The 19,334-nt window shown below is 44.5% G+C and overlaps 1 protein-coding gene across 2 annotated transcripts in view; it reads right to left on the minus strand.

The window, feature by feature from the left end:
• STRADB (STE20 related adaptor beta) overlaps positions 1-19,334 on the minus strand; it is a 123,960-nt gene that overhangs the window by 31,910 nt on the left and 72,716 nt on the right. For both annotated transcript variants that reach the window (XR_003942875.1, XM_030210113.1), the window contains exon 9: positions 8,994-9,098. Coding sequence is in view for 1 of the 2 variants with exons in the window: in XM_030210113.1 (XP_030065973.1) it covers positions 8,994-9,098 (105 nt within the window). In the remaining variant the exon portion in view is untranslated. The remainder of the gene's footprint in view (positions 1-8,993; positions 9,099-19,334) is intronic.

A 19,334-nucleotide genomic window follows, 5' to 3' on the forward strand; every position in this document is an offset into this window, starting at 1 on the left:
TGGTAGTAATGCAAAGGCACCAGCTGCTGAGCTCCCAAGGTAAAAGTAGTGGATAACTACTCCCGCATGTCCTCCGTCAAAGCAGAGAAGGGCAAAGAGTTGACATAATGTTGCAATTGTACATAAGCAAAATATCACACTCCTCTAGCTAAAACTCGATTCTTAAACAATCATAAGACTTACAGTAACCTTCTTCTGATAAGAACTGAAAAAGAAATAAAATACCCTTCTGCCCCAAGCACTTAAAAGAAGCATTAGACATACCCAGGGAAAAAAAATTACCCTGTATGGATAGTAAGGGTGACACTTTTTGGGAGAGATGAGACTCCCTCAACACCCAACTTCACGCCCAATAAAGAGAAGACACAAAAAGTGAATCACATACCCGTGGCTGGCTCAACACTGTCGAGGATTGCAACATGTAACTAAAATTATACGGAGCACACAGTCTCTTCTCCAAGGACGTATATGAAAAATAGGTGGTGTCACGGAACCAATTGTTAAGATGTTATATGCTGCGTGCCAACGAGAACTTTAAACTAAGCAAACTTAATCCCCCCTTGTCCCTGGGTAAAGCCACCTTTGCCAAGGGGAGACGAGCTCTCTTCCCATTCCCCCCCAAAAAACGAAACTCATCCACTGAACTCAAAAGATGCAGCAAAGACAACTGGGGATAAGACAATGGAACTAATAAATTGTCTGCACACGCCAATACTTACAACGTTTCAGCCCCTACCAATATACCAGTTATATCCCCATCCTTTAAAACTGTATGTATAAGGTTCCAAATAAAGGAAAAATAAAAGAGGGGACAGAAGGCAACCCTGCTAAATGCCTTGACAGGCAGAAAAGGATATGGTCGGCTGTCCATTCACAAATACCACTGCTGATGGATTGGCATACAAAACTTGCAAAGCTCTTAAAAACCAACCAGTCAGGCCCACATATTTCAAAACTGAAAAAAAAATAGTCCCAGTCAACCAGGTCAAAGGCCCTTTGGTATCTGGACTAACCAGTATAGCTGAGGCCCGGTGACGTTGACTATGAGATATCATGAGTAAGGACTTCCGAACATGTAACACCAAATGATGTCCCTTAACAAAACCAATCTGTTCAGGACCAATCGCAACATGGAGATGGATAGCCAATCTAGCTGCCAAAATATGCGCAAAAATATTTAGGTCCATATTAAGAAGGGAAACTGGACGATAGGCTTCCGGTAAGTGCCATGGTATGCCCAGCTTTGGAATAAGTGTTATCAAAGCAGTATTATAGTATGGTGGCAGAAACTCAGAATCCAACACTGCCAAATAATACGCCTCCAAGGGGCCACACAAATGAGGTTGCAGCATTTTATAAAACTCCGGTGAGTACTCATAGGGCCAAGGGCTATGCAGCACTTAAGTGCTTTAATTACTTTTTGAATCTCAAGGGCACACAAAGGGGCATTCAACTGGGTAAGAGCCGCTGAGGAAAGGCGCAGTAACTCAGTATCCTCCAAATAATCCAACAAAGAGGGCCCAGTCACCCTGCCCTCAGCCTTATATAAGTTACTAAAATGACCATTAAAATTTTGTGCAATTTCCTACGCCTTATTGATAAGTTGACCCCCAGAAGTCTGTAAAGTTGAGATATAACGTGAGCCTTGCCACATCTTGGTAACTTGAGACAATAATTTTCCCGGCTTATTACCAAATTTATGAAATTTATATTTCCTAAAGATCAACCCTTTTTTCTTGTGTTCATAAATTAAGGAATTTAAAGAAACCTGGGTTGCCACTAAGGCTTCTTTATTAGCTAAAGTAGAATGAGCAATATATCTTTTTTTTGCTACTTTATAGCTAGCCTCCAGCCCAATGCTACCTTGCGCAATCCGCTTGGCTTGTCACACAAAGCTATTACTAAAGGATATGAATTGAGGTTGAAGGGGGGCAGACTCAGGACTAATGTCAGGAAGTATTTTTTCACGGAGAGGGTGGTGAATATGTGGAATGCCCTCCCACGGGAGGTGGTGGAGATGAAAATGGTAATGGAATTCAAACATGCGTGGGATAAACACAAAGGAACCCTGTTTAGAAGGAATGGTTCCGTGGAATCTTAGCAGAGATAGGGTGTCAAAGCCGGTAATTGGGAAACAAAATGGGAGCTGGGCAGACTTCTACGGTCTATGCCCTGATCGTGACTGGATAGGAATGGGCTGGAGTGTAAATTTTAAAGGGCTTCGACGTTAGCTTCGGAACTTAGTACAAGAACAGTGCTGGGCAGACTTCTACAGGCTATGCCCTGAGAAAGGCAAGGACAAATCAAACTCGGGTATACATATAAAGTATCACAAACCACGTAAATGAGTTTATCTTGTTGGGCAGACTGGATGGACCATACAGGTCTTTATCTGCCGTCATTTACTATGTTAAATTTCTGACAATCACTGCATTAAAAGAATTCCAGCACAAAAGGGGATCGTCACGATGTTGCTCATTAAACTCCTTGAATTCCTGGGACTTCTGGAGAAGGTAATCCCGAAAATGTGCATCATCATAAAGATATGTTGGAAAATGCCACGGACAGTGACTCTGCTGCTGTCCACCACTTTCCAGATCAACCCACATCATACTACAGTCAGAGAGAATGGTCCAATCTCTGCACTGGCAACTTGAAAAAACAATGAGTGCGTAAAAAAAAAGGTATTAAGTACCCTTGATAAGTGGGTATAATCTCGCTCGGTGGGATGTAGGAGACACCAGGGATCCACAAGATTCAGAGAGGAACAAAGAAATGGTAACCCCTTTGTGGACCCCCAACTCTACACCACCTCTCAAGGCTGATCAATCTACCAAAGGGTCCATCACTTGGTTAAAGTCCCCCACTACTATTATTGGCAATGAAGTATCCTGTAAGCCCATATGTATCAGTTTTTTAAAATTGCAAGTTCATACCTATTCAGGTCATGTACCACTAGGAGATAAAATGCCTATCACATTAGTTCACCCACAATAATATATATCGTCCATAGAAGTCCTTAGAAACTAGATGAAGAGTACCAAAAGATGTTTGCGGATCAACACCACTACTCCACCTTTTCTGGTTGAGGAGGAAGAACAAAAAAACCTCACCCATCCAGCCCCTACGCAATTTTGCATGTTAAACATCAGTTAACTTTGTGTCCTGAAGGCAAGTAATATCAGCCTTATGCTGTTTCAAGAGATTAAAAATCTTCCTCCTCTCTATCAGGGAGGTAATAACTGAAACATTCCAGGAAAGTATGTGCACTGTGGGCCTATTCAAATAACAAGTCAGAAAAATCATGGATTTTCAAAAAGGCATCTGACAAAGTACCTCATGAAAGACTACAGAGGAAACTGGAAAGTCATGGGATAGGAGGTAGTGTTCTATTATGGATTAAAAACTGGTTAAAGGATAGAAAACAGAGCGTAGGGTTAAATGGACAGTATTCTCAATGGAGAAGGGTTGATAGTGGGGTTTCACAGGGATCTGTGCTGGGACTGCTGCTTTTTAATATATTTATAAATGATCTAGATATGGGAATAACTAGTGAGGTTATTAAATTTGCTGAAGACACAAAGTTATTCAAAGTTGTTAAATCACAAGAGGATTGTGAAAAATTGCAAGACGACCTTACGAGACTGGGAGACTGGCCATACAAATGGCAGATGACATTTAATGTGAGCAAGTGCAAAGTGATTCATGTGGGAAAGAGGAACCCGAACTACAGCTACGTGATGCAAGGTTCAGCATTAGGAGTCACTGACCAGGAAAAGGATCTAGGAGTAATCGTTGACGATACTTTGAAACCCTCTGCTCAATGTGCTGTGGCGGCAAAAAAAGCAAACAGACAAGACAGTAAGTTAGTTATTAGGAAAGGAATGAAAAATAAAAACGAGGATGTTATAGTGCTTTTGTATCACTCCATCATGCGACCGCACCTTAAATACTGTGTGCAATTCTGGTCACTGCACCTCAAAAAAGATATAGTGGAATTAGAAAAGGTACAGAGAAGGGTGACGAAAATAAGAAAAGGGATGGGACAACTTTGCTATGAGGAAAGGCTGAAATGGCTAGGGCTCTTCAGCTTAGAGAAAAGATGGCTGAGGGGAGATATGATAGAGGTATATAAAATAATGAGTGGAGTGGAACGGGTAGACGTGAATCACTTGTTTACTAGGATTAGGACTAGGGGAAACGCAATGAAGCTACAAAGTAGTGCATTTAAAACAAATTGGAGAAAATATTTCTTCACTCGATGTGTAATTAAACTCTGGAATTCGATGTCAGAGAATGTGGTAAAAGCAGTTAGCTTATCGGGGTTTAAAAAAGGTTTGGATATCTTCCTAAAAGAAAAGTCATACGCCATTATTAAAATGGACTTGGAAAAATCCACTGCTTATTTCTAGAATAAGCCACATAAAATGTATTGTACTGTTTTGGGATCTTGCCAGGTACTTGTGACCTGGATTGGCCACTGTTGCTTGATGGACCTTTGATGGACCATCACTGGGCTTGATGGACCTTTGGTCTGTTCCAGAATGGCAACACTTATGTCAAGTTATTGGCAAAAATTATGGAAAAGAGGCTAGCAAGGTTGATGCTTTACCTTCATGACTTGCACGTGGGTTTTGGTAAAGGTCGAACTATTACAAAAAAATCTGAGTAAAATCTTAATCTCCTTGGAGCAGAGGGCGAGAGTTGATCATGCTTCCCTTTTAATAAGCTTTAATGCCAAAAAGGTATTCAATTGCGTCCGTTGGGACTTTTCGATTGCTACTCTGGGGAAATATGGGTTTGTGTGGTGTTTTATTTCCATGCTTAAGGCACTATATTTATCTCCCAGCGCTCAGATTTTCATCAATGGATGAATATCCAGCAGCTTCCCAATTTCACAAGGCACAAGGCAAAAGTGACCTTTTACTTGATACTAGATCCACTGTTAAGAAAGAAATATCTAAGCTACCCCACGGAGTACAGGTGAACCTCTTATGTTTTAAGGCGGCAGCATTTGTAGATGACATTTTAGTAAATCTTACAAACTCCCAAGAGTCACTCTCGGCATTGTTAGAGCTTTTTCGAGAATATGGAGAATGTCGACTAAATCTCAATAAATCAGAAACTTTGAATTCATCTGCCAAAACGAAGGCTCTCTGGGGCGACCACTTTCTGTTAAAATGGGCAGGATATTCTTTCAAGTATTTGGGTATTCAGTTAACAATGGACGTGTCCTCCTTATATTCAGTTAACGAACCATTGATGTTGGACAAAATGCATAAACAGTTGGACAGCAGGAGAGATCTCCTGATCTCACTGATGGAAAGAATTACTCTAATATGCATGGTCGTACTTCCAAAGTGGCTTTACTTACTACAGACACCACCCATTGGGTTAAAGCAGAAGGACTTGAAACGCCTCTACTAGCTGGTCAACAAATTTTGTTGGGCAGGTCAGAAATCTAACATGAGATTTCAGTACATGCTTGGTAACTGGAGCAGAGGGGGACCAGGTTTACCAGATTTTCACACTGGTCTGTTGCGTCACCTGAGAGATTGGTTATTTCAGAAAAACTGGTTTACCCTGCTCAAGCTAGAACAGGCTTTTTTTGCTCCATATAACTATTTTTCTTTGTTTCACTTTCTGGTTGCCCAAATTCTTCTTTGCTTTAGGCGTAGTGCTTTTCTTAGACGGGATGTGTGGAGTGTGTTTGTTCGGTTACTGAGGGAAAGACCCAATGATTACTGATCAACTTCCTATCAGGAGAAATGTAGCTTGGAACCTGGGTTGGACAATGCGGTGTTTGTAGAATGGAGAAGAAACAGAATAAAAACACTTCTGACTGAGGAAGGCACTATTCACTCCTTCACATATCTCCAGCATCACATAGGAATTAGATGGGGGAATAGATTTGCTTATTGTCAGGTTAAGTATTATGTCATATACAGTGGGGGAAATAAGTATTTGATCCCTTGCTGATTTTGTAAGTTTGCCCACTGACAAAGACATGAGCAGCCCATAATTGAAGGGTAGGTTATTGGTAACAGTGAGAGATAGCACATCACAAATTAAATCCGGAAAATCACATTGTGGAAAGTATATGAATTTATTTGCATTCTGCAGAGGGAAATAAGTATTTGATCCCCCACCAACCAGTAAGAGATCTGGCCCCTACAGACCAGGTAGATGCTCCAAATCAACTCGTTACCTGCATGACAGACAGCTGTCGGCAATGGTCACCTGTATGAAAGACACCTGTCCACAGACTCAGTGAATCAGTCAGACTCTAACCTCTACAAAATGGCCAAGAGCAAGGAGCTGTCTAAGGATGTCAGGGACAAGATCATACACCTGCACAAGGCTGGAATGGGCTACAAAACCATCAGTAAGACGCTGGGCGAGAAGGAGACAACTGTTGGTGCCATAGTAAGAAAATGGAAGAAGTACAAAATGACTGTCAATCGACAAAGATCTGGGGCTCCACGCAAAATCTCACCTCGTGGGGTATCCTTGATCATGAGGAAGGTTAGAAATCAGCCTACAACTACAAGGGGGGAACTTGTCAATGATCTCAAGGCAGCTGGGACCACTGTCACCACGAAAACCATTGGTAACACATTACGACATAACGGATTGCAATCCTGCAGTGCCCGCAAGGTCCCCCTGCTCCGGAAGGCACATGTGACGGCCCGTCTGAAGTTTGCCAGTGAACACCTGGATGATGCCGAGAGTGATTGGGAGAAGGTGCTGTGGTCAGATGAGACAAAAATTGAGCTCTTTGGCATGAACTCAACTCGCCATGTTTGGAGGAAGAGAAATGCTGCCTATGACCCAAAGAACACCGTCCCCACTGTCAAGCATGGAGGTGGAAATGTTATGTTTTGGGGGTGTTTCTCTGCTAAGGGCACAGGACTACTTCACCGCATCAATGGGAGAATGGATGGGGCCATGTACCGTACAATTCTGAGTGACAACCTCCTTCCCTCCGCCAGGGCCTTAAAAATGGGTCGTGGCTGGGTCTTCCAGCACGACAATGACCCAAAACATACAGCCAAGGCAACAAAGGAGTGGCTCAGGAAGAAGCACATTAGGGTCATGGAGTGGCCTAGCCAGTCACCAGACCTTAATCCCATTGAAAACTTATGGAGGGAGCTGAAGCTGCGAGTTGCCAAGCGACAGCCCAGAACTCTTAATGATTTAGAGATGATCTGCAAAGAGGAGTGGACCAAAATTCCTCCTGACATGTGTGCAAACCTCATCATCAACTACAGAAGACGTCTGACCGCTGTGCTTGCCAACAAGGGTTTTGCTACCAAGTATTAGGTCTTGTTTGCCAGAGGGATTAAATACTTATTTCCCTCTGCAGAATGCAAATAAATTCATATACTTTCCACAATGTGATTTTCCGGATTTAATTTGTGATGTGCTATCTCTCACTGTTACCAATAACCTACCCTTCAATTATGGGCTGCTCATGTCTTTGTCAGTGGGCAAACTTACAAAATCAGCAAGGGATCAAATACTTATTTCCCCCACTGTATCTAGCGGGACAGCTTAGACAGGGTATGGGAGCTAAATTACGAGATTTCTTTACAGGTATCTCGGTACAAGGTATCTCCATCTCCGGGCTGCACAAAACCCTCCAACAGCTGGTGAAAAGTAATGACTTGGAAGATCTGAGACAGAAATGAACTAGGGATCTAGGTGTTTCATTGGCTGGTTGGGATATTCAAGCTAATATCAGAGGTATACCACAGTTAGTCTCAGGTATGTGGCTTCAAGAATGTTATTTTAGAGTACTACACAGAGCATATTTTTTACACATGCAGATGTACAAATCGGTGAGGCTTTTTTCTCCTATATGTCTCAAATGCAAAGTAGCAGATAACACTTTGGTTCACTCCTTTTGGAGTTGCACAAAGATACAATGTTTTTGGGACTCCATGGTGCGACACATGGCTTCTACATTAGGGTGCGTAATAGTGGGTTCAATGGAGAAGTTAGGTTTGGACAAACAATGGGGCTCTTGGGGGTAACCCTAAGAAGAGAACACAGGTACTAAAATGTCTTTGATTGCTCGTAAATATATACTGCAATACTGGACATCCCCCGATCCTCTGGCCTATTGGCATTGGAAGAATCAAATAAACTTCCTTGCTAATTGAGAGGGAAGAGAAGGGGTTCTCCTAGAAGGAAAAAATATTATTTAAAAGTATGGGAAGCTTATCTGTGTAGCCTAGTGTACCTTGAGCCTGAGAAGACGTAGATTATTATTAAACTGTTTACAATACATACAACGATCAATTGCTGTTAACAGTGTTCGGCAAACTGGACAGGAATAATGAGAATATGTTTGGAGTGGGAAGGGGGAGGGAGGGAGGTGTTAATCTTGATTAAGGGGACCTGGGAGTCATAAAAGCACAGGCATTCAGATCCCTCAGTCCAGTGGTTCCCAAACCTGGTCCTGGAGGCACCCCAGCCAGTCAGGTTTTCAGGATATCCACAATGATTATTCATGAGAGAGATTAGCATGATTGCCTCCACTGCAGGCACATCTCTCTCATGAATATTCATTGTGGATATCCTGAAAATCTGACTTGCTGGGATGCCTCCTGGATCAGGTTTGGGGGCCACTGCCTTAGTCGATGCTATAATGGGTTGGGATAAGGAAGGAGGAAAGTATATGGGAATTACTTACTTATAGTGCTCCAGTTACATATCATCAGGGAAGTCAGAATTTTCATTATGACTCCAGTTACATATCGTCAGGAAGTCAGAATTTTCATTATGACTGGAGCCTAAGGTTGGTTGATCATTAAGAGGAGAGGAGAAATACAGAATTTATATTGAAAATGGATGAGGGTTGTAATGTACCTGGCCTGTTTGTGGTTTCTTGGTTGTACTACACTGTTGTCAATAAAAATGTTTATGTAAAAGCATAATACTTGCTTTATTTAAATAGAAATTTTAGAAAGAGGTGTTTAGGACATTACCTGAGTCCGCTGCATATTCTGAAAAGGCACACACCCATTGGCCAGTTCACAAGCAGTGATTCCTACACTGTAAATGTCTGACTTCACATTATAGCCATATAAATCCTGCAAAGAGAGCAACACAAATTCAGATCCTGATTTATTGAGGTCCTGATTCAAAATTCTTAAATGACAGCAAATAGGAATTTAAAAAAAGTGCAGGCCCAGCTTTCATACACTTACACGAGTCTCACTATTGACAGACAATGGAGTATGCCGTATATAATTTACAAATCACTGGAATACATGTTTATTTGTTGCATTTGTACCCCACATTTTCCCACCTATTTGCAGGCTCAATGTGGCTTACATAGTACCGTGAGGTGTTAGCCACCTCCGGTGATGAAACAATACTCTAATATACACATACAAAATATATGCATTACAATCGTGGTTAACCAGATTTGTAAGGACCAAGCAGATCAGCGAATTCTGCTAATATGCAAACTTTTCTTGATAAACTTTGGATTGGTTTGTTCTTATGTACATGATATAGGACAAAGGTCCTTCCTTTATAAGGTTCAAGGTGCAATTGGCGTAATCTCCAATAATCACCGGGGGGGGGGGGGGGGTGGGTATTCAAAATACCATCTACAGGGATTTAAATTTCTAAACAAAGCAACAAGGTTAAAAATAAACAGAAAAATGTCAATAAAAGGTTATAGAATATTAACAATTATTTTTACTACCAATACATTAAAACTTAAAACATATATTATGAATTGATTGTTATGAATTTAGGTGTTTGTGTATTCTCTTTGGTTTGTTTATTTATTAGGATTTATTTACTGCCTTTTAGAAGGAATTCACTCAAGGAAGTGTACAATAAGAATAAATCAAACATGAGCAATACACAATTACAGCAGTAAAAATATTCACAATACAAAGTATGGCATAGTATACTATGAAATTAATTCACAATTGGGTAAGTATAATATTGTGACTATATGGATTTTTGTAGGTTTCTCTCTATATTATAGTATCTGACATACAAATATGCTTTTTTCTTCTCAGTTTGGGTGCCCCTGATGCAGCCTTTGGGTCAAACATGACCATATTCTGTTTATTCTGTGTTGTTTTGTATTAATATTTTTATTGTTTTCAGGATAATACAATAGATTAAATAATCCAAGGCATACCTTTACAACCAGGATAAACATACAACATCACCCAGAAAACATTATTCACAATTATGAGTATTTGACCATAATACTGTAATTATTCTAAGTTTTACATTTAATGTACTATCAATCTCTCTCAAAATTAAACACTGAACGTTTCAATCTTTTTCTCACCCTCCCTAAGTACTCTCCCCTTCTTATTACAATCAAAAATAGTTTCTTATGCATTCCTGTCTAAAGGCAACGAAACAGTGTGACAAGGCGGTGGCAGTAGCTAGAAGGTTGTTAGGCTGTATAGAGAGAGGTGTGACCAGCAGAAGAAAGGGGGTGTTGATGCCCCTGTATAAGTCGTTGGTGAGGCCCCACCTGGAGTATTGTGTTCAGTTTTGGAGGCCGTATCTTGTTAAGGATGTAAAAAGAATTGAAGCGGTGCAAAGAAAAGCTACGAGAATGGTATGTGATTTGCGTTACAAGACGTATGAGGAGAGACTTGCTGAACTAAACATGTATACTCTGGAGGAAAGGAGAAACAGGGGTGATATGATACAGACGTTCAAATATTTGAAAGGTATTAATCCGCAAACGAACCTTTTCCGGAGATGGGAAGATGGTAGAATGAGAGGACATGAAATGAGATTGAAGGGGGGCAGACTCAAGAAAAATGTCAGGAAGTATTTTTTCACGGAGAGAGTAGTGGATGCTTGGAATGCCCTCCCGCGGGAGGTGGTGGAAATGAAAACGGTAACGGAATTCAAACATGCGTGGGATAAGCATAAAGGAATCCTGTGCCGAAGGAATGGATCCTCAGGAGCTTAGTCAAGATCGGGAGGCGGGGCTGGTGGTTGGGAGGCGGGGATAGTGCTGGACAGACTTGTACGGTCTGTGCCAGAGCCGGTGGTTGGGGAGGCAGGGCTGGTGGTTGGGAGGCGAGGATAGTGCTGGGCAGACTTATACGGTCTGTGCCAGAGCCGGTGGTTGGGAGGCAGGGCTGGTGGTTGGGAGGCAGGGATAGTGCTGGGCAGGCTTATACGGTCTGTGCCCTGAAGAGCACAGGTACAAATCAAAGTAGGGTATACACAAAAAGTAGCAAATATGAGTTATCTTGTTGGGCAGACTGGATGGACTGTGCAAGTCTTTTTCTGCCGTCATCTACTATGTTACTATCCAGCTTATAATCGAAAGTAATCGCCGGCTATTTCCCGACACAAATCGGGATATGGCCGGCGATTTCGCAAAAGCGGCGAAAAGCGTATAATCGAAAGCTACATTTGTGATAGCTTTGCCGCTTTCCCTTTGCCTCGCCGGCGAAAGTTCAAAGGGGCGTGTTGGCGGCGAAGCGAAGGTGGGACATGGGCAGGCTTGAGCGTGGCTACCAGATGGCCGGCTTTCGCGGATAATGGAAAAATAAAACCCGGCGATAAGCAGTATTTCGCCGGGTTTACTTGGTCCTTTTATTTTCACGACCAAGCCTCAAAAAGGTGCCCCAACTGACCAGATGACCACCGGAGGGAATGGGGGATGACCTCCCCTTACTCCCCCAGTGGTCACCAACCCCCTCCCACACTAAAATTATTAAAATACAAACCTTTTTTGCCAGCCTGTATGCCAGTCTCAAATGTCATACCTAGCACCCTGACAGCAGTATGCAGGTCCCTGGAACAGTTGTTGTTGGTTGCAGTGGACTGCAGAAAGGCAGAGCCAGGTCCATCCCCCCTCTACCTGTTTCACTTGTGGTGGGTAATGTTGAGCCCTCCCAAGCCCCCTAAAACCCACTGTACCCACATGTAGGTGACCCCCTTCAGCCCTTAGGGCTAGGGTAATGGTGCACACTTGTGGGCAGTGGGTTTTGGGGGGGATTTGGGGGCTCAGCACACAAGGGAAGGGTGCTATGCACCTGGAAGCTAATTTGGTTGTTTATAAAAGATGTTTGAAGTGCCCCCTAGGGTGCCCGGTTGGTGTCCTGGCATGTGAGGGGGACCATTGCACTATAAATGCTGGCTCCTCCCACGGCCAAATGCCTTGGATTTCGCTGGGTTTGAGATCGCCGGCAGTTTTTTTCCATTATCGCGGAAAAACAAAAGTGGCAATCTCAAACCCAGCGAAATCCAAGGCATTTCGCCGGCCCACACTGTATTATCGAAAAAAAGATGGCGGGCCATCTTTTTTGAAAATATGGTTCCGGCCAGCTGTTGCGCCGCCGCCAAAATAGATCGCCAGCGACCTATTTTGCCGGCGATGTTCGATTATTCCCCTCTATGTTAACATGCTACTCAAAATTAATTTAATCAACTGGTTAGTACAGGAATAACGCATGAGCGTTTCCTGCCTATAAACTGGTTGGTGGTAAGTACTCATATAGTAATTTTTTTAAATGACTGCATGCTAATAGCAACATTAGCACATGGTCGTTAATACAGAAAAGTGGCCATTTCACAGATGTGCTAAGGCCACTTTTTGCCACTGCTTAGTAAAAGAACCCTTTATCTATTCACAATTTCAAGTTTTCATCTTTAAGCGAGTTTCCAAGAGAAAAACTGTATCAGCTTTAGTTCTGTGGATGAAGACAAGAATTTTCTTTTGATTAAGGTTATGGAGACCCCATACATTCTAAGGCACAAACTGAGTTTCCTCTGAATATCCGTTCCCCCTTTGTGTCCAAACTTCAAGGTTAGTCAGAAATCTCCTTGCTAAAAAGACATCAAAATCAAACTTCCTCCCTTTAGAAACCAAAATGCCCAAAGAGTATAACCATTTAACTTCACATCTGATAAGTGCGAGGATAATCACATCTTCTGGAGTACATTGCTGGCACTGCGACCTTCTTCCCATCTTTCCAAAAAACGTGACTTCCACGTAAAAACAATATAAAATAGAAAAACAAATCTAAAATCAAATTGCCAAAATACCCAACATCCAAGATAAGACAGGCCTGCAGGAGTTAGTCATGCAGAAGTCTGAAGCACATTCAGAATGTCTAAATATTGGAGAAAAAAAAAAGTTCTTATACCGCTAAGCAGAGTCTTTCAACATTCCTGAGGTTTTGTTGGGTTCATCTTCTGGTCTTCCGACTCAGGTCCAGGAAGACTCAACCACCTCCTGTTTCCAGAGACTTTTCTCCACTTTATGGAGGCTTTTCATTCTGTGCCTCCCAGGGAACTTTGCTGTAGCTGGTCCAAGTTATTCTTTAGTTCTTCTACCATATCTATGAAATCATCCAGATCTGCAAGATGGCAGATGATGTTTCAAAGTTCAAAGATAAATGCAAAGAGAAAGCTGCAGCAGTAAAGCGAAGATACTGTAGCAAGTATTCTCCAAGGACAGCAGGCTGATTGTTCTCACATGTGGGTTGACGTCCACGGCAGCCCAGGAATCGGCATTTTGCAAGCAAAATAAAACAAAGTTTTGCCAGAGTCTTCTGTGGCACGAATAGCACGCACCACACATGCACAGGCTGATTTCCCGCCCGTCGCGTAAGCATGTCTTCTCAGTTAAATCAAAAAGCAAATAAAGAAATAAATAACAACTCCAAAGGGGAGGTGGGCAGGTTTGTGAGAACAGCCTGCTGTCCTCGGAAAATACCTGCTACAGGTAAGTATCTTCGCTTTCTCCGAGGACAAGCAGGCTGCTTATTCTCACATGTGGGGTATCCCTAGCAACCAGGCTCACTCAAAACAATGAACATTGGTCATTTGGGCCTCGCAACGGTGAGGACATAACAGATTGACCTGAAACCATAAACAACTAACTGAGAGTGCAGGCTGGAACACAAAAAAATGGGTCTAGTGGGGTGGAGTTGGATTCTAAACCCCGAACACATTCTGCAGCACTGACTGCCCAAACCGACTGTCGTGTCGGGTTTCCTGCTGAAGGCAGTAGTGAGATGTGAATGTGTGGACTGATGACACATTGCAGCCTTGCAAATCTCTTCAATAGAGGCTGATTTTAAGTGGGCCACTGACGCAGCCATGGCTCTAACATTATGAGCCGTGACACGGCCCTCTAGAATCAGCCCAGCTTGGGCATAAGTGAAGGAAATGCAATCTGCTAGCCAATTGGAGATTGTGCATTTTCTGATGGCGACTCCCTTCCTGTTGGGATCAAAAGAAACAAACAACTGGGCGGACTATCTGAAGGGCTTTGTCCGCTCCACGTAAAAGGCCAATGCTCCCTTGCAGTCCAAGGTATGCAAACTGCTTTCGCCAGGGCGGGTATGAGGATGGGGAAAGAAAGTTGGCAAGACAATTGACTGGTTCAGATGGAACTCCGACACCACCTTCAGCAGGAACTTAGGGTGCGTGCGGAGGACTACTCTGTTGAAGGTGCATGCACTACCAAGGCCTGAAGCTCACTGACCCTACGAGCTGAAGTAACAGCCACCAAGAAAACGACCTTCCAAGTCAAGTACTTCAGATGGCAGGAATTCAGTGGCTCAAAAGGAGCTTTCATCAGCTGGGTGAGAACGACGTTAAGATCCCATGACACGGGTGGAGGTTTGACATGGGGCTTTGACAAAAGCAAACCTCTCATGAAGCGAACAACTAAAGGCTGTCCAGAGATAGGCTTACCCTCTAGACGGTGATGATAGGCACTAATCGCACTAAGATGAACCATTACTGAGTTGGTTTTGAGGCCAGACTCTGATAAGTGTAGAAGGTATTCCAGCAGGGTCTGTGTAGGACAAGAAAGAGGATCTAGGGCCTTGCTGTCACACCAGACGGTAAACCTCCTCCATTTAAAAGAGTAACATCTCTTTGTGGAAACTTTTCTGGAAGCAAGCAAGACTCGGGAGATGCCCTCTGAAAGACCCAAAGAGGCGAATTCTAAGCTCTCAACATCCAGGCCGTGAGAACCAGAGACTGGAGGTTGGGATGTAGAAGCGACCCATCGTTCTGGGTGATGAGGGTTGGAAAACATTCCAATCTCCACAGTTCCTCAGAGGACAACTCCAGAAGAAGAGGGAACCAAATCTGATGCGGCCAGAAGGGTGCAATCAGGATCATGGTTCCGAGACTTGCTTGAGTTTCAGCAAAGTCTTCCCTACTAGAGGTATGGGAGGATACGCATACAGAAGGCCTGTCCCCCAATGCAGGAGAAAGGCATCTGTCGCTAGTCTGTCGTGGGCCTGAAGCCTGGAACAGAACTGAGGGACCTTGTGACTGAACTGAGTGGCAAAAAGATCCACCAAGGGGGTGCCCCACGCTCGGAAGCTCTTGAGAACTATGCCCATGTTCAGTGACCACTCGTGAGGTTGCATTATCCTGCTCAATCTGTCGGCCAGACTGTTGTTTACGCCTGCCAGATAAGAGACTTGGAGAAACATGCCATGACGGCATGCCCAAAGCCACATTTGGACGGCTTCCTGACACAGAGGGCGAGATCCGGTGCCCCCCTGCTTGTTGCTGTAATACATGGAAACCTGATTGTCTGTCTGAATCAAAATGATTTAGTTGGACAGTCGATATCTGAAAGCTGTTAGAGCGCTCCAGATCGCACGCAATTCTAGGAGGTTGATCTGAAGACCTTTTTCCTGAAAGGACCAAGCTCCTTGAGTGTGAAGCCTAGTGGTTAGGGTGGTGGACTTTGGTCCTGGGGAACTGAGGAACTGAGATCGATTCCCACTTCAGGCACAGGCAGCTCCTTCTGACTCTGGGCAAGTCACTTAACCCTCCATTGCCCCAGGTACAAATAAGTACCTGTAAACAATATGTAAGCCGAATTGAGCCTGCCATGAGTGGGAAAGCGCGGGGTACAAATGTAACAAAAATAAATAAATCTACATGAGCCCCCCACCACAGGAGGGATGCATCCGTCGTCAGCACTTTTTGTGGCTGAGGAATTTGGAACGGGCGTCCCAAGGTCAAATTGGATCGAATTGTCCACCACTGAAGGGAATTCCGAAAGTCGCTGGACAGTTGGATCACATCCTTTAGACCCCCCACAGCTTGACACCACTCGGAAGCTAGGGTCCATTGAGCTGGTCTCATGTGTATACGTGCCATGGGAGTTACATGAACTGTGGAGGCCATGTGCCCCAGGAGTCTCAACATCTGCCGAGCTGTGATCTGTTGAGACGCTTGCACTATGGACACTAGGGACAGGGGGTTGTCTGCCCTTGCCTCGGGAAGATAAGCACGAGCTGCCTTTGTGTTCAACAGAGCTCCAATGAATTCCAATTTTTGAACTGGGGTGAGATGGGACTTGGAATAATTTATCACGAACCCCAATAGCTCTAGCACTTGAATAGTCATTTGCATAGACTGTAGAGCACCTGCCTCCGAGGTGCTCTTTACCAGCCAATCGTCGAGATAAGGGAACACATGCACTCCCAGTCTGCGTAGCGATGCTGCGACTACCGCCAGGCACTTTGAAAAACTCTCTGGGCACAGACGCCACACCAAACAGCAGTACACAATACTGAAAATGCTGTGTTCCTGGCAGAAATCGAAGATACCTCCTGTGAGCTGGAAGTATCGAAATGTGTGTGTAACCATCCTTCAAGTCCAGAGAGCATAGCCAATCATTCTCTTGAATCATGGAAAGAAGGGTGCCCAGGGAAACCATCCTGAATTTTTCTCGGACTAGAAATGTGTTCAGGGCCTTTAGGTCTAGGATGGGACACATCCCCCCTGTTTTCTTTTGCACAAGGAAGTACCTGGAATAGAATCCCAACCCTTCTCCCCCTGGTGGAACGGGTTCGACCGCACTGGCCTTTAGAAGGGCGGAGAGTTCCTCTGCAAGTATCTGCCTGTGCTGGGAACTGTAAGAATGAGCTCCCGGTGGGCAATTTGGAGGTTTGGATTCCAGATTGAGGATGTATCCTAACCGGACTATTTGAAGGACCAACCGGTCGGAAGTTATGAGAGGCCACCTTTGGTGAAAAAACATCAACCTCCCCTCTACCAGCAAGTTGTCCGGTATGGACACTTTTACTGAGGTTATGCTGAACTGGAGCCAGTCAAAAGCCCGTCCCTTGCTTTTGCTGGGGAGCACCAGGGGCCTTAGGCACACGCTGTTGACGAGAACGAGCGCGCTGGGGCTGAGCCTGAAAAAACACACTGTCTCATAATCTCATCCCAATACAACACATATAAACCCACAAACATAAACACCCCAGGTTACACCCTTCCTATCGCAGACAGTTTGAAAATCCTCGGAGTAACAATCGACCAGAATCTCTCACTCGAGAATCAAGCGAAATCCACCATAAAGAAAATGTTCCACTCAATGTGGAAACTCAAACATGTGAAACCATTCTTCCCAAGGGAAATATTTCGCAACTTAATACAATCAATAGTGCTAAGCCATGCAGACTACTGCAACGGAATCTACGCGGGCTGTAAAGAACAAATTATAAAGAAACTCCAGACCACTCAAAACACAGCAGCCAGGCTTATATTTGGCAAATCGCGTTTTGAAAGCGCCAAACTCCTCCAAGAAAAACTGCACTGGCTCCCAATCAAAAAACGTATTGCTTTCAAAATCTGCTCCCTGGTCCATAAAATTATCTACAGTGACGCCCCTGGATACATGAAAGACCTCATAGACCTACCAACCAGAAACACAACAAGATCAAGTCGAACATACCTGAATCTCCACTACCCAAACAAAGGACTCAAATACAAATCAACACATGCATCCAGCTTCTCCCACTTAAGCGCACAACTATGGAACGCACTAACAAAAATAGTAAAAACAACGTGCGACCACCTAAAGTTCCGGAAAAAACTAAAAACGAACCTGTTCCAAAAAACATACCCCACCGACCCTACATAAGAACAAGAATACCAGCTACACAACAACACCAAGAACGCAATGGATTCACCCCAACTCTCCCTCTTCTTACCTAATGTTCCCCCAATGTATCTACTATATACGATCCCCACTCTACCACAACCACACCTTGTCCTTATGTACACTTTATATTTGTTCAGATCGGAACCGGCGAACGCTGCTATGGTACTATGTAAGCCACATTGAGCCTGCAAATAGGTGGGAAAATGTGGGATACAAATGTAACAAATAAATAAAAAAATAAAAATTTCCCTGACAAAGGAGGTAAAGGATAGACTGTCCGGTGGAGAAAGTCTCCTTTCTGGTGGAGGGGAAGGTTCAGAGGGAATCCCATAGGACTCATCAGAAGAAAAGTACCTGGGATCTTCCTCTTCCTCCCACGAATGCTCATCTTCAGTATCGGATAAGACATCCCTCAGAGTAGTCCGAAACTGAGCCTGCCTCGACGCCAAGGGACGACGTCCTCGATAGCGGTGCCGAGAAGTTGACACCCGCCTGGACTGCGGTGAAGCTTCCTCCACCAACGTTGAAGGGGAGTCGACTTGGGTGGCAGTCGACGCCGATGCCACAGGCAGCACCGAGGTCGGGGACCTCACCACAGGCGAAAGGCCAGATGCCGCTGCAGCAGACGTTATGGAAGGCGCAAACACCCCTGACAACGAAACAGACTGGTGCAGCAATCCTTGCAGAAGCTCTGGAAGCAGGGCCCTGATGCGCTCTTCGAGAGACGCCATCAGACAAGGCTGTGGGGTCGGTAAAGGAGCTGGAGGTAAAATCTGTCGAGGCTCGGGAGCAGGCACCGGGCTGCCAGAAGACCGACACATCGGCACTTCCTGTATAGAGGGGGAGCGATCCTCCCAGCACCGATGCTTCTCGGGTGCCGATTCCTTCGATGCCCCGGAGCTCCCGGCACCGTGTGTCGAAGGAGAACAATGATGGTGCTTCTTTGCCTTCACTCATCGAGACTCCTCGGTACCGATGAAGAGGACGTGGAATCCTCATGCCTCCTTGGGACCGGGTCCGACGAAGGTCGGTCCCGGGGGGCCTGCATAACAGGAGGCCTCGAAGCAGATGGAGACCCACTCGATGCCTCACTGCTTCCAGCGCGAGTTGGTCTTTCAGCAGCCATTACCTCCGCTCCTGACGTCGATGCTTCCCTCGATGTCAATGCCGCCGACCTCGGTACCGATGTTGATGTCGAAGGACCGGACCAAGCCCCAAAATGCTTTTCTCGTTGGGCTTCTCGAGACACTTGGGTCCGTTTCTTCATACAAAGACACAGACTACACGCGGCTGGGCTATGGTCGGGCCCAAGGCGCTGGATACACCAGGTGTGGGTATCGGTACCTGAGATGGTCTGGTTGCACAGAGTAGAACGTTTGAAGCCGCT

Source organism: Microcaecilia unicolor, chromosome 7 (genome assembly GCF_901765095.1).
Source record: "Microcaecilia unicolor chromosome 7, aMicUni1.1, whole genome shotgun sequence".
Lineage (NCBI taxonomy): Eukaryota > Metazoa > Chordata > Amphibia > Gymnophiona > Siphonopidae > Microcaecilia > Microcaecilia unicolor.